This window comes from Myotis yumanensis, unplaced genomic scaffold (assembly GCF_028538775.1).
Source record: "Myotis yumanensis isolate MYYU_CA2020_CCGP unplaced genomic scaffold, mMyoYum1.0.hap1 SCAF_8, whole genome shotgun sequence".
In the NCBI taxonomy this organism is placed as follows: domain Eukaryota; kingdom Metazoa; phylum Chordata; class Mammalia; order Chiroptera; family Vespertilionidae; genus Myotis; species Myotis yumanensis.
This window is the reverse complement of record NW_027223759.1, coordinates 19,232,315-19,254,673: the sequence shown is the minus strand read 5'-3', so window position 1 is coordinate 19,254,673 and position 22,359 is coordinate 19,232,315. Positions and strand designations below refer to the sequence as shown.

Below are 22,359 nucleotides of genomic sequence, written 5' to 3'. Positions count from 1 at the left end.
AAAGAAACCCCAAGGTTTTTTTAACCTTTAGTGTTGAGTGAGCTCAGTGGTAAATATGTTCACAAATACTCTTTCTTTTTAAAAAAATTTTTTTTATTTATTTCAGAGAGGGAGAGATGGAAACATCAATGATGAGAGAGAATCATTGATTGGCTGACTCCTCCACGCCCCCCACTGGGGATGGAGCCTGCAACCCGGGCATGTGCCCTTGACCAGAATCGAACCTGGGACCCTTCAGTCCACAGGCCAATGCTCTGTCCACTGAGCCAAACCATCTAGGGCAGTGGTCGGCAAACTGCGGCTCGCGAGCCACATGTGGCTCTTTGGCCCTTTGAGTGTGGCTCTTCCACAAAATACCGACTTCTGCGCATGGGCACAAAGTTTCAATCGCACTGTACATGCGCGCCCTCATGTGGTATTTTGTGGAAGAGCCACACTCAAGGGGCCAAAGAGCCGCATGTGGCTTGCGAGCCGCAGTTTGCCTACCACTGACTAGGGCAACACAATCTCAACACAAACCAAACAAACTCGTATCAGAGTATATACACACACATTCTCTCATATCACACAAACAGATGCATACCAAGTTAGTTTGAATCTTTCTAAGTAATGCAGGGAGTACAGATAATGTGTAGATAATTAAGAATCTTCAATTAAAATTTATTTAATTTTCAACTTATAAAGAGATGGTAATATATGAATTATGTTTTAGTTAAAATGATCTGAGGAATTATTATTTTTTGAGACTCAGTAGTAGAAATTATTAACCTTTTATTTATGCTTTGTTTTTAGGGGATGTATTATTGATAATTGGTTCATTTTTGTTGGTGTTCATCATTATGCCTTATAAACAAACCTTGTTTAGACATATATCCAGAAATCATATTTGGAGAAATAAAACATAATAGATTTTTTTCCAAAGTATTTTACTTAATTTGTGTACATGTAATGGTTTAATTCAGACTGAAGCATAAAATGACTAATTTTTCACTGCAGACGACTATGCTTGACCGTCTGAAAATGGAAAGAGCAACAGAGGTGTCATCATGTTTAGGAGTTGCCATAGTTTTTAAAGTATATTTTATTGATTTTTAGAGAGGAAGAGAGAGATAGAAATATCAATGATGAGAGGGAATCATTGATTGGCTGCCTCCCGCATGCCCCCCACTGGGAACCGAGCCCGCAACCCAGGCATGTGCCCTTGGCTGGAACCAAACCTGGGACCCTTCAGTCCAGAGGCTGATGCTCTATCCATTGAGCCAAACCAGCCAGGGCAGAGTTGGCATTTTTAACATTTGGCATCAATTAGGCGGTTTTTTCATTTATGCAACTGAACTATTTTTAAGTTTATATATTTATTGTCTATATAAACGTTAGGTACAATTTTGGGAGCAGAGCTATAATTTGATTTATGTGGCTCAAATGACATATTTTTTGCCTCAAATGACATATTCTTTGCTTAGATGTCTTAACTGTTGATTAACTTAGAGTGTAAGGAATGACATTGATAGAATGGAAGTAATATATTGTTTTACAAACTTCTAAAATGTGTTTTGTTTCAGTATGGACTGTGGAGATGAAAAAGTTAGCTTTTATGTGTAGTAGTAAAGATATATAACTGACTGTTAGCTCTCCTTAAAACCAGTCTTATTATTAGGGATAGTAACCAATGCTTTATCATTTTGTTTGTTTTTGTTTTGATACACAGATTTATTCTTTTTCTCTTTTCATTTACAAGACACACATTGTGGCATATAGAAACCTGCTGATCTTTGTGGGGGTTTTTTGGTTAATGGAGTACTTTGTATCCAGGATCGCTGAAAATCCAAAGTGATTTTCTACTCCTAAAATACTCAAATCCTACTTTAGTTTTACCTTAATACTGAGAATTCAAATGAAGGTCACTGACTGTTCTTGTAATGTGATTATGGTGGAATACATTGAATCTTAAAAGAGCCTAGAAAATGTTAAATGGTAAAGATAATATTTTAAAATCCAGCCCCCCCCCAAAAAAAATGGTTTGTCTTAGGCATGATGACCTTTAACCTTCCTTACCATTCGTTCCAGATGCGTGTGTGACATGTCCCAGTGCAGTCACTGTCTTGTGAGTCAGAACCCACCACTAACTCTTTGCCTGACCCCCTGCCCCACAGAGTGGTGCCACGACAATGGTGTAAACTACAAGATTGGAGAGAAGTGGGACCGGCAGGGAGAAAACGGCCAGATGATGAGCTGCACGTGTCTTGGAAACGGAAAAGGAGAATTCAAGTGTGATCCTCGTACGTTGCCACAGATCATTTTTAGGGTCTTGTCAAGCACTCCCACACTCATTACTGAGCTGCCGCTCTCATTCATGGGAACGAGTGGAGTTGTTCAGCCTCCCTGAGGAATGGACAGTGGGTTTATTCATCTTGTGATTTGGGAAGGCAGAGACAAGCTTCAATAATGAGCCATGATTTAATGTTATTACAGGCACTTTAGCACTTTTCCATCCTGAGCATTTTGACCATAAACTGCAGTGAAAAGTTATCAGAAAGCTTTATGGGTCTTTAGATACAACTTTTAAAATACAATCTCCATCTTTCCAGTTTATTAGATCAAGTTTTTGGAAATGCTGCCCTATGGTCCGCACAGCAGTTTCTCTATTACGAATAATTCCCAGAAATGTGATATTTTGGTTGTGATGATGCAAATTTAGGTGGGAACAGAAGCCACCCCCACACCGGGGTCCCATCTGTCTGATTGCTCTCAGTCTTACACGCACTTCTGACTTGTGTCTTCATGTAGATGAGACAACGTGCTACGATGATGGGAAGACGTACCACGTTGGAGAACAGTGGCAGAAGGAATATCTCGGTGCTATTTGCTCCTGCACATGCTTTGGGGGCCAGCGGGTAAGGCTCTCTGCAACTTAGATAAGATCAGGAGAAGATGATTCAGGGTTGAGCTTCTTGTGTGCATGCTGTACGTACGAGTGTGGCAGTACCCCCTATGAAATGTTGAAGCACCTCATTTCCTGTTGGGACATAGCTGCCTGGGTGATATCCTTTCCAGTCCTCCCCTTTTGTGGCAGCCTCAGCCCCTCCCACACCCAGTATCCTCAGGCTGTTCTCTCTTCTTTGGCACCTAACCTATTAAGGTTGGGTAGCACGCGGCCTCCAGCTCCAATCTAAAGAACAGGTGCCCCTTTGGCATTGTTGTTAAGTATGTTGAATAACACCCCAGATCTAAGACAGTGCCCCTTCCTTCACCTTTCCTCTTGAGGAATCAGCCTAAGTATATTCTACAAAGGTTATAAAATCATGAAATCATCATCAAAGTGTCCTTTGTGACTAAACTGCTTATATTTTGCCAATGAAAAGCTGACATTCTTTTGTAACCCACGTGCTAAACCTGTGATGTGCTGCTCTTCTCATAACCCCATCTGACCACACGCCTCTGCTCTCAGGGCTGGCGCTGTGACAACTGCCGCAGACCAGGCGCTGAACCCGGTCACGAAGGCGCTACTGGTCACTCCTACAACCAGTATCCTCCGAGATACCATCAGAACTCAAACACTGTGAGTACATTTGCATGAGCATTTCTCCCCTAAGTGCAATTGGTCACATAGTAGGGATTCTCTTTCCATGGGTACTTTTCTTTTGAATGAACCTATTTTAAAAACAAAACAAAATAGCCCTGACCAGTTTGGCTCAGTGGATAGAGCGTCGGCCTGGGGACTGAAGGGTCCCAGGTTCGATTCCGGTCAAGGGCATGTACCTTGGTTGCGGGCACATCCCCAGTAGGAGGCGTGCAGGAAGCAGCTGATCGATGTTTCTCTGTCATCGATGTTTCTCTCTATCCCTCTCCCTTCTCTGTAAAAAAATCAGTAAAATATATATATATTTTTAAAATAACCTTTAAATAACTTGAGTACTGTATCCTATAACATAATTTTGGTTCTAATGGATAACCTCTTGAACATTACCTTTTACTCAGTTTATTGAGTTTGTTGCTAGGTTCTCTTTTTTAAAATATATTTTTAATGATTTCAGAGAGGAAGGGAGAGGGAGAGATAGAAATATCAATGATGAGAGAGAATCATTGATCAGCTGCCTCCTGCACATACCCCACTGGGGATCAAGATCACAACCTGGTCATGTGCCCTGACTGGGAATTGAACCATGACCTCCTGGTTCATAGGTTGACACTCAATCACTGAGCCACACCAGTCGGGCTATTGCTACGTTCTTAAGGCTAGAAATATTCTATCTGGAAGTAATTGCCATAGAAGGGCCCCCTCCTTTTTCTGTACACTTTGCAGTATTTGCTGCTAATTTTTCTTTGTCTTCCATTTTAACAGAATGTCAACTGCCCAATTGAGTGCTTCATGCCTTTAGATGTACAGGCTGACAGAGAAGATTCCCGGGAGTAACATTTCCAGCCCACAAAACCACGCGTGGATCTCTGCCACGGCCCATCCCAACTGGAGCGACATTAGCAGACCCCATCCTAGAGTGTTTGTTTCTTTCTTAAGCCCTTTGCTCTGGAGAGTAACTTCTCCAGCTTCAGCTCAGCCCACAGCTTCTCCAAGCATCACCCTGGGAGTGTTTTGAAACTTTTCTAGTAAAAGGGGGCAGTTCCTTGCTTGTACTGCTCCAAAGTGTTCAACACCGCTCAGTATTTTTAATGAGATGATTCTAACTTGTGACTTGGTTTGGGATCCGCAGGGAAGCGCATGCACCAACCCAGATGCAGAATGTACTGAAATGATATTACCAAAACTTTAAGTGGGAAAGTTACCCAAACACTTCTGCTTCCACTTAACCGTCTGGCCCGCGATATTGTAGGAACGGCATGTCCCTGTTACTGTGACATTTAAAATATCCACAGTGCTCACTTTTTCCAAATGATTCTAGAAATTACCTAGAAATATTTTTTTCTTACCTGTTATTTATCAATTTTCCCCCAGTATTTTTATATGGAAAAAAAATTGCATTGAAGACACTTAGTATGCAGTTGATAAGAGGAATTTGGTTTAATAATGGTTGGTGATTATTTTTTATACTGTACATGCCAAAGCTTTACTACTGTGGAAAGACAACTGTTTAATAAAAGATTTACATTCCACAACTTGAACGTCATGGCTTCTCTTTTATATAAAGACATTTTGGGGAACATAATTCTTATGGATGTTCTTTTTCTTTTCAGTTCAGCAACATTTAAAAACTTTTGTGTTCAATTTTCTGATTCTTGGTGATTTCAGTGCAAGAGTTTCTAAATCGCTACAAAAGCACAGATTCATTCTTGTCATTTCATCTCCTCAGCAATGGAGAAACTTTTGTATTTTCCACTTTACCGCATTTAAGTGGATGTAAATATTCATCCAACTTGCTAGCTAGTTCTTCAGAAGTAAAGTCGAAACAACCTCCAGTTGCTCTTTTCTAATTATAATTCTTCCCTCCCCAGAGATTACCTGCAAGGGGAGTACAAAGGTGACAGATGCAGAAGCTACTTGAATAGTACAGCATGAAGGAGTTTTGTCTTAGAGAAACCCCGTGGTGTAATTACCTCAATCCAACTTGTCTGCATTTGTGTCAGCCACAGTTTTAGGGTCCCCCAGCTAAACAAAGTTTGCTTAGTTGTGGTCTGCAAAAGCCATTTCCTTTTCAGTTTAACTTTGGGGAAACAACAAAACTCTGAGTTTAAACCTGGCACTCAGACTAATAGTGGCACTGGGAATAGTTGATTATTAGTAAAATATTAACACATAAAATAAAAGACATGAAAATACATTTTATATGCTACTATGCAATGTAGGAAAATATTTTAATGAATAATCTGGCAATGAATATTAAGACTCTATAGAAAGATATTTCCTCAGGTTTCTTTGTTTTAAAAAGCAAATTTACATTTGAATTGATTTGTTTATAAATGCTTTGATGGTTAGCATCTCATTGGGGGTAGGTTTTATGGTCTTATTTTATAGAGACTACTAGTGTCCTGGTGCACGGATTTGTGCACATTGAAAGAAAACTAATTAGAAGAAATATTTTCATATTGCTATTCACCCTTTATAATAGAGTATCAACCAACTTCACCACCAACAATGACAGGTTGAAACAAACACATGTGATTGGTGCCAGCGAGAGCTTTATATGTATCGCACATGTCTGAGTCAACTTAGCCTTTTATATATATAGATAAACTTGCCTAATTAGACCTGCTTTCTGATTTAACTTTTTCCAGCCCAGTGAAGCAACCCAACTTCTCTTTCAGGTAATTGTCAGCAATACAGCAGTAAATATCAACATGAAGCAGATTATTATTGTAGATCACGCAGGGAGAACAAAGGGTAAAATATTTAACTGCAGCAGTGTTTGACTACATTCTGCACTGAGAAAACCTGGAGTCATTTTCAAGTTCCACCATTTCTTACTTCTTTTCAGTTGGGTCAAGTTTCTAAACTTTCTAAATCTCCATTTTCCAGCTAATGAAAAGAAAATAGGATTCTACTGAACTGCGTCACCTATTTACCTACTCCAGGATGGACCTCTGTGAGGATCAAATGAGATGAGGCATGTGAAAACGCTTCACAAACATTTGGTTAAAATGTAAAATATCTGCACCTGGCTATAAAGCAAGTAGGGTTCCTGGGCTGAAGAAACTCTAAGGATGCTAGTCGCTAGGGGGAGGAAGCCGAGTGTTACTATGTGACATCATTACCCAGTGCCACAGCAACCATTTCCAGGCTGGGCTGGGCTGTAGGCCACATTTTGCGCCATGGGGTCTTGGCAGCGTCGGCTGTGATTTGGTGGGGTATCACTCTGGGGTGGTGGTGGGGCCTGGTTTGTTGGCGCCAGGTCCATGGTGCTGTTAATTTTTAAATGGCCAGTGTGCATCATGGCAGCTCCTGCATTGAGCATCTGCCCCATAATGGTCAGTGTGCGTCATAGCTACTGATTGGTCAGATGGATGAACACTTAGCCTTTTATATATATAGATAGACTAGAGGTCTGGTGCACGAAATTTGTGCACGGGGGGGGGGGGGGGCGGGCGGGGGCGGGGTGTCCCTCAGCCCGGCCTGCACACTCTTGACGTCTGGGATCTCTAAGGGGATGTCTGTCTGCTGGTTTTCTTCTGACTATTTTTAAGATGTTCTCTGCCTTTGGTTTTTTTTGGTTTCCCTCTAATGCACCCAGGTATTAATTTTCTCCTTGCAGTCCTTGCAGTCTGGGACCCCTTGCTCTTTACTGCCCGCCTGCTCACTCCTTACCGCTCAGTTAACTGCTCCTTAGCGGCAGGCTCCTTACCACTCAGCTCGCTGCTGCTTAGCGCTGCTGCAGAAGTGGGAGAGGCTCCCACTGCACTCACCAGCCATGAGCCCGGCTTCTGACTGAATGGCACTCCCCATGTGGGAGCACACTGACCATCAGGGGAAGCTCCTGTGTTGAACGTCGGCCCCCTGATGGTCAGTGTGCGTCATAGCGACCGGTCGTTCTGGTTGTTCCACCATAACGGTCGCTGGGCTTTTATTATATAGACTAGAAGCCCATTGTACGAAGATTCGCAAAATAGGCCTTCCTTCTCCTGGCTGCTGGCACTGGTTTTCCTCTGGCACCTGGGACCCAGGCCTTTGGTCCGGCTGCAGCAGAGAAGCCAAGCCTCGAGGCTAGGCTTCTCCTCTCCGGCCACAATGAGGCTTCGCTTCTCCACCATGGCCGCAGCAAAGAAGCCAGGCCTCTTCAGTCTTCAGTCTTCACTCCTGCCAGAGCCTTCACTCTTCGCTCCTCGCCTACAATGCAAATTAACCACGATCTTTGTTGGGTTAATTTGCATAGTCGCTCTGATTGGCTGGTGGGTGTAGTGTAGTGACACTAATTTTCATGTTTCTCTTTTATTAGTGTACTTCCATTGGAAATTCTATACCATTTCTAGTTGTACATAACTCTTAAAGTGATTAAGAAACATCACATCCACACATTTAAGTGCCAAAATTGCTTCCCATTCAGTAAATTCCTCTTACTGTGGTAGAGAAAGTGGCAGGCTACAACTGAAAAATCATTTTCAGGGGATACATTCCAACCATTAAAAAAAAAAAAAAAAAAAAAAAAAACACCCACTCTTGGGATGTCTCAGTTTGGGAACATTTAAACATTATCATAAAGGCTAATAAAGCAGAAGCAGCACAAAGACGACCTGGCACTGCCATAGGGTTTTCAGACTGAAAACGTTCTTTTTAGAGCGTATGTGGTGCTCATGCTATTATCACTGCCGCATGGTCCCATTCCATGTCCTCATTAAAAGATCCCATTGGGATTGCAAACAAAAATCTATATAAATTACAAAGAGAATATTTTAAGTAATAAAAGTGCCAGAGAATCAATGCTTCAGTTGAAAGCCCAAAATGGGAAACTTTTTTTTAAAAAATATATTTTATTGTTTTTTTCACAGAGAGTAAGGGAGAGAGATAGAGAGTTAGAAACATCGATGAGAGAGAAACATCCATCAGCTGCCTCCTGCACATCTCCCACTGGGGATGTGCCCACAACCCAGGTACATGCCCTTGACCGGAATCGAACCTGGGACCTTTCAGTCCGCAGGCCGACGCTCTATCCACTGAGCCAAACCGGTTTCGGCAAGGGAAACTTTTTTTAATAACAATCCTCAGTAGAATTCAGGTAAGATATTAAAACATGTTTTACATTTCCTTGAATTCCTATGTAGTGTTTAGAGACAGATAGGTTTTTTAACAATCTCAGGAGGCAACTTCGTCTCTAACATAGCACTGAGTGGAGCTTCCAAAGACTTGCAATTAGTATTATTTGGAGGCTGAGGAAGGTGCCTAGTGTGGGGTGGTGGTCAGCATCCTGCACCTGCTGGGGCTGGCATCACCTTTCCTCCAGGCTACCTACCACAGCAGGCTCCCCTTGCAACAATACGTCAAAAGCTAAGGGATTACCCCTTGGCCATCTCTCTTTGCATCAGGGTACCTTGGAACCAGCCAAAGGGAACATTGCCTCTGCCAGGAAACTGCTGGGCAGGGCTTCACAATAAGACCTGCTGATATGTATAATCCAGCATCAGCTGTAAGATGCTGACCCAAGAGCGGAAAAGCTGTACGGTATTTCACTCCTAAAACGTGCTGCTTTGATGGAGAAATTGGAACCCTCATACGTTGCTGAGGGGGAATGTAAAATGCTGTAGCTGCTGTGAAAAAGTTTGGTGGTTCTTCAGAAAGTTAACCCCTATTTCCATAGGGCCCTGCGATGCTACCCCTAGGTACACAGCCAGAACTGAAGCATGTTCACATACAGACTTGTACAAAAATGTTCATAGCACCATTATTCATTGTAGCCCCAAAGTGGAGCCAACCCAAATGTCCATCAATGGATGAACGAGTAAACAGAATGTGGTCTATTCATTCACTGGAGGATTATTTGACCATAAAAAGGGAAGTACTCACACATTCTACAACATGAACCTTAGAAACATTGTGCTAAGTGAAAGAAGTCAGGCACATATCACATGATTCCATTCATATGAAATGTCCAGAATAGGCAAACCAATAGAAAGAGAACGTAGATTGTTATCAGGGGCTGAGGAATAGAGAGTAACTGCTACTGGGGATGGAGATTCTTTGTGGGATAATGAAAATGTTCTGCAACTAGATAGTGTGATAGCAGGACTAGATAATGTGAATATACTTACAATCACTGGCTTGTACACTGTAAAATGGTTAAAATAGTAAAAGTTATGTTTCATAAATTTTATTTCAATAAAAAAAGTAAAAAAAAAAAAAGCCATATTAGTTCCAGAAAAGTCTTAATATATCCTTTTGTTTATTGGTAAAAAGTGGAATGTGGGAAAAAGAGTAGGTGTTAGGGTGTAGGAACTCAGAAACATTTTGGCTACCTATTCGGAAACTGAAATAAACTCTTCCATAAATATACACTTACTACTTTTTATGGAAATTTCCATACATTAATATCCTCCAGTACCTTCCATGCCATCATATACACAAAAGCATTATGAAAATAATCAGCATTTTTTATAAACAGCATTTCTTTTTTTTTAAATATATTTTTTATTGATTTCAGAGAGGAAGGGAGAGGGGAAAGATAGAAACATCAAAGATGAGAATCATTGATCTGCTGCTTCCTGCACGCCCCCTACTGGGAATTGAGCACACAACCCAGGCATGTGCCCTTGACTGAAATCGAACCTGAGACCCTTCAGTCTGCAGGCTGATGTTCTAGCCACTGAGCCAAACCAGCTAGGGCTAGACAGCATTTCTTAAGTTCCAGGTGGTGTTCCATGTGCTCTCATTATCTATTTACCCCTCAGAGCAACCGTTAAGAGGTGGGTACTGTCAGCACCATTACTCCACAATAGTGAAGGAAAGGCTGAGTGAATTAGCCAGGTCAGTAGCAGAGCTGGGACTTGACCCTGACAAATATCCAGGACATTTATTTTGAAAAGGGAGCTACTCTTTTCCAGGAACAAATCTTCCCCCAGGTTATAGATGAAAAACAAATTTCAAGAGGTTAAACTATAAACCCAAGCTCACCCAGCAGTGAGTGGCAAAACAAGGTAGTGATTATCTCAAAGAGCTTGAGACAGTTTTGAGGAGAGTAAGATGGGGCCACAATCTAGAACGGGCATGGGGGGAGGGGTACTATTGGAAAAAATATTTTTCTTGACCTGGTTGTTGGTGATAGGTGTTTGTTTAAAAATTATTCCTTGCCTGGACGGTGTGGCTCAGTGGTTGAGCATCAACCCATCAACTAAGTCACTGGTTTGATTCCCGATCAGGGCACATGCCTGGGTTGCGGGCTCGATCTCCAGGAGGGGGTGTGCAGGAGGCAGCCAATCAATGATGTTTCCCTCATCACTTTTTCTCTCTAGCCCTCTCCCTTCCTCTCTCTCTAAAAATCAATAAAAACATTTTTTTAAAAAAATATTCCTTGAACTGTAGCTGTTTTATGCTCTTTCCATAGGCATGATTTATTACAATCTGTGCCTAGCAGACCACACTGCATAGTTTCTACAAGAGAGATAAACTCAGGGGATACTGCAAGAGATATGTGAAGTAATAGTGAACAGAAACGTTATCTTTAAAAAAATAGCTAAGAAACAATTTATCTCCCTAACCCAGAATTGAAAGCTTAGGATTCATTATGGGAGTTTTGAGGGGGGTGGAGGAGTGGGGAGGGACAAAGTTGTGAAAGTGGGCACAAGTTCTTAACTTATTAGGAGAAAAATAGAGCTATCATTTCAAATTTCAAATCCAAATGTATCAATAATTGATTGACAAGAATATGAATGAACTGAATGTCTTCATGACCTATCTTCAGAGGTCACACTTTCTTATACATTATTTTATTGGTCACATCACACAAGCCAGCCTTGGCTCAATGTGGGAGGGTACTATACACAGGCTACATTAGTCAATATATTAATGACCTTAAAAAAAAAAAAGCTGCAGAAATTTTAATTGGGGAGGAGGTAGGTTAAAGACATGGCAGAAGGTGGGACTCCTCTGTTTAAGGCAGTGGTTCTCAACCTTGACTGCACATTAGAATCACCTGGGAATCTTTTTAAAATCCTGATTTCTGGGCTTCATCCTCCGGAAATTCTGTTTCTTTGATATGGGGTGGAGCCACAACATTAGTAACAAAGAAACAGAATTTCCGGAGGATGAAGCCCAGAAATCAGGATTTTTAAAAGATTCTCAAGTGATTCTAATGTGCAGCCAAGGTTGAGAACCACTGGTTTAAGGGGAAAGATGACAAAAGCTTTTAACTGGTCTCAGGTGTAACAGGTTATAGTCAGGACCACACTTGCAGGACGTAAATGCACGATTACATCATGACGCAGGGAGGCGCTGCCCACCCCACCCCCCACCCCCTTGCCGCGCTGGACTGCTCCGTGGGAATCCAAAGTGGAGTGTGGTCTGCTTCTGGGCACTAAGCAGTCGTTATATTTTTTATGCAGCTGCAGAGCGGACACTGCTGAAGTGACGGGAAACATTTCACTTCTCATGGAGGGAAAGTAAGTACCAGCATTATCCGTCCGTATATACTATATGGGGTCAACAGAAGACATTAATCTCTTCCTAGGTTTTGGTCCCCAGGGACAATCTGCTGTGCTTAGAAGGCAGAAAGCCATGCTTTTTATAAGTGTGATGAACAGAAACTGAGTAGGATTGTGGCATCTAGTCAGCGCTGCTCGGTTTCTCTGGCTCACGTGATGGTTCTTAGAAGTTTCTCACAAATAATGTTTTGGGATGTGCTGAGCTCCAGGAGGTTGGGATATTCCTGTATTTCTTACACACAAATGTTTGTGTGTAATGTTGATCATTCGCAAGACCCTAGATCATTTTCCTCCCCCAAATTATCAGAGAAGGTTTGTTTAGAGATAATAGAAGCGAGCCAGCTGGGCTGCGTAGGCTCAGAAAGCTAGTTACAGGGGCAGAAGAAGGGCCCTTGGAGCTTAGGAGAGAGAAAGACGAAGGTAACACACCTGGGGGAGGAGGAGGGAGACGGGACAGGCACAGCTGTGTCCCTGAGAGGGAGAGCACGCCTCAAGAACCTATATCTTTTTTTTTTAAATGTACTTTATTGATTTTTTACAGAGAAGAAGGGAGAGGGATAGAGTTAGAAACATCGATCATCTGCCTCCCACACACCCCCTACTGGGAGGCAGATGTACATGCCCTTGACTGGAATCAAACCCGGGACCCTTCAGTCCGCAGGCCGACGCTCTACCCACTGAGCCAAACCGGTCAGGGCAAGAACCTATATCTTTAGGAAAAATTACATACAACTACTGGACACCATGAATCCAAGGTTATTATTCAGACTTATTCTTATTTTTTCCAAAGTATTTTCAAAATTGCCCACATGATTTTTCACCCACATAAACAAACTTAAAGCGCATGTGATGAAATTAGTGGTGAAAGAGCCGAAGACTCGTGTGAGCGAGGACTATTCCCAGTTCATCGCAGGCCTCCATCACAACCTTGTCAGCAGCAGAACCGGACGGAGCAGCAATATACGCCACGCCACTCTAGGAGGGGAGGAGGAGGAATAGATACTGACTTTCTGAACACAATTTTATGTTAAAACGCACAAAAGTCAAAATCCGAATTACCAAAGCATACGCTAAGAATGACTCACACTGCAGACTGATTCACTCAGACAAAAGACAGAAATAACAGGACCAGAGTCATTCATACATCACATGGAGAAGTCAAACAGTTCTCTAACTAACTATCCTGACATGGCACATAGAATACATAACTCACAGAACTTACAATCAGAAGCAGGGTTTCTGCAACTCTCTACATAGTGATCAATTCTCCGCACCACACACGCACGCCACACTTACCCTTTTAGCTCTGTCCACATTGTCCCTGAAAGGAAAGAAGGCATCCGAGCTGACGGACACTTCACTAAGCTTGTCCACCCATTCCTTCTTCTCGGCCTCGGTCAGCAATTCAGGGACTTCCTCAAACAGCGCCTTCCACTTTACCAGATCTTCATCCTGTGTGTGGGGGGAAGAGAGAGAGGAAAGTTCTGACATCCTCTTTAGGGCTGTCTGACGCCACGATGCTGGAGAGCACTTGGGCATTTCTCCCAGGACTTCTTCATTATAAATAGTGGCATTTACATTCAGGCTCATATTTCTAGAATCTCTCTCTCTCTCTCTCTTTTTAATGCTTTAACATTTCATTAAGGAAGAAAACTGATTCTAAGTGTAGCAAATAAAGACTATCCCATTTACATTCTACATCAGTTTATTCCAAATATATTTTGTTCTTTAATCTCTGCTCAAGTTAAATCTACCAATTTATATTCCTGTATCAAAGCAAGACTAACAATACATTTATACAACTAGCCTCAGTATATAGTCTTCTTGACAAATCAAAACACAATTCATAATATCTATATTTTAAGAAGGTGCTTCCAATTTGGGTGGTTTTCTTTTGGGGGGGAGGGGCTTAAAGCACATACTTTTATTCCTGTTCACATATAAAGACCTTTCTAGGAAAATTAGAAGGGTTTTGCTTGGTAATATCAAACAGAAAAGTACACAGTTAAAATAAAAAGGGAAAGTTGTTTCAAGTACTTCAGTCACAAGGCACACTCGGCAGCCTCGCTCTTCAATGACACTCGCTATGCCAGATTCCTGACCCTGAATGAACACCTCCGTGTAGTACTCACCCTTCAGAAAACCACTGAGATTTTGATTACAGGACCTTTCTCTTGTTTTCCATCCAATATGTCTTAAGCACTTGCTAATATCCAGAAACTGGACTAACCCCTATTTTTTTAGCAGGCTACCTGATTCTTGCAATTTTTAATGTTCCCATACACCTTCTTCAGAACAAAAGATATTAAAGAGCATGAAATATAACAAAAGCATGAATTGTTAACGGTGCTTGGAGGAAATATGGGTGGAGAAGAGACATACTGGTTATCTGCTATCAGGCAATTTGTATGTAATGTTGAACATACACCTAACATGTAGTGTCATGAGTGGCACTGTGACTGACACCTTAAGATGCATGAAAATCAGTCCATCTTGTCAAAAACTTATCATCAACAGGGGAAATACAAACACACAAAACTAAACCAATGGTTATAATTTGAAAAGACAGAGAATATTATTTGTGGTGTCAGAAAGGGATGAAGAAAGTTAAAAGAGAAAGAGGACAATGAGGAATTGGTAACCAGTGTAGAGTAACAATTTTAAGTAATACAGAATTTCAAAATAATAGCATTTTCTCTTTGTAGTGATGAAGATAAAAGTCACACAGAAAAGAGTGAACATAATAACACACCCCACTCATAGCCCAACGAGAAGCCTTGTATGTACCTCGCCGATGGTCCCAGTAACATACTGATCGATGGCGTTGGAGATTTCTGCTCTCTTCACTCCGGTTTTGAACTTCATCGAGAGCACTCGTGGGTGATGCCGGAGCCACCAGAAGTTCGCCTTATCTCCGGCCAGGCGTGTGCAGTGGATCCGAGATTGCTGTCCTGCTCCAATGCCAATCACCTGGAGGACATGGATATCGCCATGAATGCCTCTTCCAACCACACATCTGTCTCAAAGCATCTTTTGTGCAGATTCCCCCAAACCCAGCTATTAATTTCGTGAAGAAAAAAGCAGGCCAAAATAAGAGACATGCAAATACGTGAGGGTAAGAGGTTTATGACTACTATTTATACAGTTTACCTCTTCATATTCTGTAAGTTTCTACAACTCCTGGACATATGTAGTGAAGCATGGGCTTACTGGAACTTATTAGAACCTGAGGAGACCAGTAGCCACAACTCCCAGGTTTCTGTCATTGGAGACTAGCAATCTTTTAAAAGTCTGACTTTGAGAGGGTCTTCCTGGGCACACACTAATGAATATCCACCCTCCCCCTCCCCTTATGGGCCAAACGAATGCCAAGAGAAGAGCTGAAGACAGTGAGAAGAAAAAATAAGGGCTGGTGGGTGGCATCATCATTTTTTACTCCTACTAATGGTGGGGAGGGTGAATAAGCCAGTTTTGTAGCAGCTGTTCTAGTCCCACTAATCCGAAATGTGCCAACCCATTCTAGGCTTGAACCGTCCACCAACTTACTCAAGAAATTCTGACAAACCCAGGAGAGAAAAATTTGGCAAATTTTCCCCTTCAAGTTGGTCTAGCACCACAGGCAGGCGGACTTTTGAGTATCATTTTGTAAAACCACAGCCCCTCGGGTGAGTGTCACGGCTCTGTTACCTGCCCGTTCTTGGCGTAGCACACGGAGTTGGACTGAGTGTACTTCACAGCAACGGTGGCCACGATGAGGTCTCGGAGCGCAGATTCCGGCAACTGAACAGACACAGGATGGTAAGTGGCACCAGGCTTGTAAACTTCATTTAACTTTAAGCATCTTATTTGGCACTTATTGTGATAGACTTACAATGTGGTTAAACTATTCAGGCTAAGCCCTAGCATGAAAAGATCAATATTGAACATATTTGTCATGGAACTTAGCACAACGCCTAATGCATCACAGATTCAAACTGACACCGCTTTGCAACAGCTTTGGCTTAAGCCTGTTTACATTGTCACACACAAGATTAAGAAATGCCATATCCACTCCAACACTAACAAATACTATTTTCTCTACCATAGTACCAGCAAATACCTGGAGGCATGATAACATTTATATTCAGAAAAAGACACTCAGAATAATTTTCAGATATTACAAACAACTGTGATGCCCACATACAGCCAAGGCTGTTTGGGGAAAGTCAAATTAGGATCATGTTCTGCTTTATCTAGCATAGCCTCAGTAGAAATGTTAAAAAATGCATTGTGAACTACCAGTTCCAATATAAAACAAATATTATAGCCTCAAAGTCACTATCTTTAACATAACGGGGAAATACAAACTGAAAAGGATGATGATCTATGTTGGTATGCTAAGTGGGTAAAGGACCTAAGCAGCAGCTAACTGATAAATTAGCTAATTGAAAAACTGAAGAATCAGACTTCATCAAAATTCAGAATTTCTGCTCTGCAAAAGACACAGCCTGGAGAGGATAAAAAGACAAGCTACAGACTAGGAAATAATTGCAAACCACACACCAACAAAGAACTAGTGTCTAAATATATAAACACCTGTCAAAACTCACCCACAGTAAGAATCTAATTAGAAAATGTTGACAAAAGACACAGAGACATTTCAGCACAAAGGATATATAGATGGCAAATAAACCCATGAAAAAAAAATCCAACATTCGTTATTAGGAAATGCTAATTAAAATGAGACAATGCCACACGCCTATCTTAAAAAAAAAGCTGGTAAGAATGCAGAGAAACGGGACCACACATACACTGCAGGTGTAAAATGTAAAACTTCCAAAACTCCCAGGAAAAGTTTGGCAGTTTCTTAAAAAACTAAACATGCAGCCCGGCTGGTGTGGTTCAATGGTTGAATGCCAACCCAGAAACCTGGGGTCAATCTCTAAGGAGGGGGCGTGCAGGAGGCAGCCAATCAATGGTGTTCCTTGTTTTTGTCTCCCTCTTCCTTCCTCTCTCTCTAAAAATCAATAAAAAACACATTAAAAAAACTAAACATGCAGCTACGATATTATCCAGCACCCAGAAATTACAATAACAGAAATAAAAACATGTTAACACAAAAACCTGTTCATGAATGTACAATGAACAAAAGTGACAGAAAAGGGAGAACAGATTCGTCGTTGCCCACGGTTCAGAAGGGGTGGAGTGAGGAGTGTGGCTGCATAGAGCAACAAGAGGGATCCTTGGTGATGGAAATGCACTGTCTCGACTGCATCGAAGTCAATACCACAGCTGTGACACTGTCCTATAGTTTTGCAAGACTCTACCATTAGGGAAATGGGGTACAAGGTACTTGGGAACCTGTAAAACTGAATGAGAATCTATAATTTTTTTACTCTCAAAATTAAAAACTTAATTAAAAACCATTTTTAGCATTTTTTAAGAATGTGTAATTCTAAGGTGCTAATAATGTAATATATCCTCTCCTATCTGTGTCTGCTGTCTGAGTCACTGGCTGTACTTCCATTCCTGTTTCTAAGAAATAGTCAGTGCTGGCCTCCTAGATGCCCACCTTCAAGTATAACCTGGTGTCCTGGGTTAGGATGAAGGAATAGGAAACGTCAAGGAAGGGGTGCAGGTGAGGGGCCCCAAAGATGTCAAAAAAGTTAAAGCAGTATTTTTAAAACATGGAAGAGGAAGTAATTCAGGCATGTTCATTAATATTTAACACCTGTGCTAGCTAGTTTGGCAGTGGATAGAGCATTGCCTTGTGGACTGAAGGGTCCCAGATTTGATTCTGGTCAAGGGAATATGCCTGAGTTGCGGGCTCCATCCCAAGTACGGGGTGTGCAGGAGGCAGCCAATCAATGATTTTCTCATCATTGATGTTTCTATTTCTCTCTCCCTCTCCCATCCATCTATCAACCTAAAAGCCTAAGCTGGTAGCTATGATGCGCAATGACCACCTAGGGGCAGACACTCATGCAGGAGCTGCGGAGCAATAGCAGCTTTGCAGAGTGTCCTCTCATACTCTGGGACCCCTCAGGGGATGTTGGACTGCCGGTTTCGGCCCAATCCCCGCAGGCCAGGCCAAGGGACCCCAACTGCCAGAGGGACCCTGCTCATTCTGCAGACACTCTTCGAGCCCCGGCACTGCCCCAGGGGCAGCTGGCAGAGGACGGACCGTGGGAGGTTGGCTCCAGGGAGTGTCTGGCCTGCCTCGCCCAGTCCTGCCCAACCAGCCACCTTCTAATTAGTTTACTTTCAATGTGCACAAATCCATGCACCATGCCTTTAGAATCCTATCTAATAAGACAAACATGGTAATTGACGGTACCTTCGCTACACCTCCCATTGGCTAATCAGTGAGATATGCAAGTTAACCGCCAACAAAGATGGTGGCTAATTTGCATACTGCAGGCATGGTGGGACAATGCAAGCCACCATCCAGGGGAATGCCACTCAGCCAGAAGCTGGCTCATGGCTGGCCAGCACAGAGGTGGTGGCAGGAGCCTCTCCCACCTCTGTGGTAGCACTTAAGAGCCTTGGGGGCCTAAGCCTTTAGTTGGACATCCCCTGAGGGCTCCCTGGCTGCCAGGATGTCTATCTGCCTGCAAACTTAGGCCTGATCCCCCAGGGAGTGGGCCTAAGTCAACCGGTGGACATCCCCCAAGGGGTCGTGGACTGCAAATGGGCGCAGGCCGGGCTGAAGGACCCCCCCCCGCCCACCCCGAGTGCACAAATTTTTGTGCACCGGGCCTCTAGTATATGTATATATCCTGAGAAAGATATATACATATATCTTTTACTTCTGTGGCTCTCTCAGGACCGAAACCACTCTAGATCTAATTGTGCAATCTGATGATTTAGAGGCTGGAATGTTAACAAAAACCTGTTTTTTAAATTGGTTAAAGGTGTGTGTTTTTTAATTCTTTATTGTTGAAAGTATTACATATGCCCCCCTTTCCCCCCATTGCCCTCTCCCAGCCTACCCCTGCCCCATAGGCCCAGCCTTCATTGCCCGCCTCCCTGTGTCCATTGGTTATGCTTATATGCATACAAGTTCTTTCGTTGATCTCTTACCCACAACTCCCCTCCCACCCGCAGGCCTCCCCTCTGACATTTGATGGTCTGTTAGATTCTGTCTCTAGATCAGTTTATGTTGTTCATTATTTCTCTGGCTGGGTTATTTTGCTTAGCATAATGCTCTTGAGGTCCATCCATGATGTTGTAAACGGTAAGTTCTTTCTTTTTTACAACAGCATAGTATTCCATTATGTAGATGTACCAGTTTTTAATACACTCATCTGCTGACGGGCACTTAACATTGTTTCCAAATCTTAGCTATGGTGAATTGTGATATGAACATAGGAGTGCATATGTTCTTTCTGACTGGTGTTTCTGAAATCTTGGGATATATTCCTAGAAGTGGGATTACTAGGTTAAATGGGAGTTCCATTTTTAATTTTCTGAGGAAACTCCATACTGTTTTACACAGTGATTGCACCAGTCTGGATTCCCACCAGGCGTGTACAAGGGTTCCCTTTTCTCCACATCCTTGCCAGCACGTGTCCTTAGTTGATTTGTTGATGATAGCCATTCTGACTCATGTAAGGTGGTACCTCATTGTCGTTTTTATTTGCATTTCTCGGATAATTAGTGCCTTTGAGCATTTTTTCATATACCTCTTGGCCTACTGTATGTCCACATTAGAGAGGTGTCTATTTTAGGTACTTTGCTCATTTTTTGATTAGATTATCTTCCTTTAGTTAAATTGTATGAGTTCCCTATAAATTTTGGAGATTCAACCCTTATCAGACATCACATTGGCAAACATGTTCTCCCATGTACTGCCTCTTTAGTTGATGGGTTTTTTTTGCTGTGCTAAAGTTTATTTTGATGTATTCCCATTTGTTTATTTTCTCTTTAGTTTCCATTGCCCTAGATGTGTCGGTGAACATATTGTTAGGAGCTGTATCTGATATTTTGCTGCCTATGCATTCTTCTAAGATTTTTATGGTTTCCTGTCTTACGTTAAAGTCCTTTATCCATTTTGAGTTTATTTTTGTTTATGGTGTAAATTGATGGTTTATTTTCAGTTATTTGCATGTATCTGTCCAATTTTCCCAACACCATTTATTGAAGAGACTGAGTTGACTCCATTGTATGTGCTCACATCCTTTCTCAAATATTGAGCATAATGGTTTGGATGGATTTCTAGGTTCTCTGTTTTGTTCCATTGGTCTGTCTGTTCTTGTGCCAGTACCAGGCAGTTTTGAGAACATGGGCTTTGTAATGTAACTTGATATCTGGCATTGTGATCCCCCCAAATTTGTTCTTCTTTCTCAGGATTGCTGTGGCTATCTGGGGGTCTTTTTTTATTCCCGATGAATTTTTGGAGTTTGTTCTAGGTCTGTGAAATATGTCGTTGGTATTTTAATGGGGATTGTGATGAATCTATAGATTGCTTTGTGTAGTGTGGACATTTTAATGATGTTGATTCTACAAATCCATGAACATGGTATATCCCTCCATTTGTTTATATCTTCCTCTATCCCTTTTATCAATGTCCTGTATTTTCCAAATATAGGTCTTCTACCTCCTTGAAAATGTCCCGTGTGCACTTAAGAAGAATGTATATTCCAATGCTTTGTGGTGAAATGTTCTGAATATGTCAATTCCATCTGATTTAGTGAGTCATTTAGGATTGCTGTTTGATTTTTTTTTCTTCTAGATTTATCCAGTGATGTCAATGATTAAAGTACCCTACTATGATTATATATTGTTGTCAATCTCTCCCTTGATATCTTCCAGGAGTTTTTTATGTATTCTGGTACATATATGTATTGGGTACATATGTTTACCAGAGTTATATCCTCTTGTTGTGTCAATCCCTTTAGTATTATGAAGTGGCCTTCCTTATCTCTTGTTAGAGACTTCACTTTGAGGTCTATTTTGTCAGTTAAGTATTGCTACAGCAGCTTTTTTTTTCATTTCCATTTGCCTGAAAATTTTTTTTTTCCATTGTTCAACTTTCAGTCTGTCTGAATCCTTTGTTGTGAGGTGGGTCTCTTATAGATAGCATACATATGGGTCATGTTTTCATATCCATTCAGCCACCCTGTCTTTTGATTGGAGCATTTAATCCATTTATGTTTTAGGTTATTATTGATAGGTACTAGTTTTGTTGCCATTTTTATTCTTTGTGCCTGTGTCCCTTCTTCCCTTTCTATTTCTTCTTCTTACAACAGTCCCTTTAGCATTTCTTGCATTGCTGGCTTGGTGGCAATAAACTCCCTGAGCTTATTTTTGTCTGCGAAGCTCCTGATTTCACCTTCAATTATGAATGATAGCCTTGCTGGATAGAGTATTCTTGGATTCAGTCCATTACTTTGCATCACTTTGTATACTTCTTTCCATTCCCTTCTGGCCAGATATGTTTCTGTTGAGAAATCATTTGATAGTCTAATGGGAGATCCCTTGTAGGTAACTTTCTGACTCTCTCTTGCAGCTCTTAAGATTCTTTCTTTGTCGTTAATGTTTGCCATTGTGATTATGATATGTCTTGGTGTGGGTCTTTTTGGTTTCATGTTGTTTGGAACTCTCTGTGCTTGTGTGACTTTTTTCTTCCCCAAGTGAGGGAAGTTTTCTGTCATTATTTCTTCAAATAGGTTTTCTATTCCTTGCTCTTCTTCTTGTGCTTCTGGCACCCCGATTATGCGTATGTTGTTTCGTTTCATGTTGTCCCAAAGCTCCCTTAAACTCTCCTCCTGCTTTTTAATGTTTTTTTCCAATTGCTGTTCAGCTTGGGTGTTTTTTTCTACCCTGTCTTCTAACTTGCTGATTCGGTCCTTTGCTTTTACTGGTCTACTGTTGGAACCTTTTAATGTGTTCTTTATTGCAATGATATCATTCTTTATTTCCTCTTCATTCTTACATAGGACGGTGAGTTTCTCATCTAGATGGTTGAGCATCTTTAAAAACATTACTCTGAATTCTTTTTCTGTCATATTGCTTGCCTCCATTTCGTTTACAAAAACCTGCTTTAAGAGAAGGGAGGGAAACATAAAGGAGGATAAAACCACCATTCTCATCCTTAAGTTCCCAAATTTCTATTAAAAATGGAGATGAAATAAGTAGAGAAGAATTTAGATAAATGAGTAATTAAAATCATACCCTCCATCTTTGTAAATAAAAACACACACACATCCAAGCTAGCACAACCAGAGGCACAAAACCTATCAAGTACTGCTAAATTAATTAGACCAATAAAACTACAAGAAAAACTTTACAAAGTCAGAGTTT

The 22,359-nt window shown here is 41.5% G+C and overlaps 2 protein-coding genes across 15 annotated transcripts in view; one reads left to right on the top strand and one right to left on the bottom strand.

Moving 5' to 3' along the window:
- The window catches only part of FN1 (fibronectin 1), a 66,187-nt gene extending 61,075 nt beyond the window's left edge, over positions 1-5,112 (top strand). For all 12 annotated transcript variants that reach the window (XM_070422076.1, XM_070422081.1, XM_070422078.1 and 9 more), the window contains 4 exons: positions 2,154-2,279; positions 2,788-2,894; positions 3,449-3,559; positions 4,343-5,112. In XM_070422076.1, the coding sequence (XP_070278177.1) occupies positions 2,154-2,279; positions 2,788-2,894; positions 3,449-3,559; positions 4,343-4,414 (416 nt within the window). In that variant the 3' untranslated portion in view covers positions 4,415-5,112. The remainder of the gene's footprint in view (positions 1-2,153; positions 2,280-2,787; positions 2,895-3,448; positions 3,560-4,342) is intronic.
- Positions 5,113-11,954: 6,842 nt separating this feature from the next.
- ATIC (5-aminoimidazole-4-carboxamide ribonucleotide formyltransferase/IMP cyclohydrolase) overlaps positions 11,955-22,359 on the bottom strand; it is a 29,440-nt gene continuing 19,035 nt past the window's right edge. The window contains exons 12-15 of one of the 3 annotated variants that reach the window (XM_070422067.1): positions 15,763-15,855; positions 14,863-15,045; positions 13,372-13,527; positions 11,955-13,050 (exon numbers count right to left, since the gene is read on the bottom strand). In XM_070422067.1, the coding sequence (XP_070278168.1) occupies positions 12,931-13,050; positions 13,372-13,527; positions 14,863-15,045; positions 15,763-15,855 (552 nt within the window). In that variant the 3' untranslated portion in view covers positions 11,955-12,930. Of the gene's footprint in view, positions 13,051-13,371; positions 13,528-14,862; positions 15,046-15,762; positions 15,856-19,169; positions 22,098-22,359 lie in introns of those variants that run through there. The other 2 variants (XM_070422068.1, XM_070422066.1) reach the window with 2 other exon arrangements.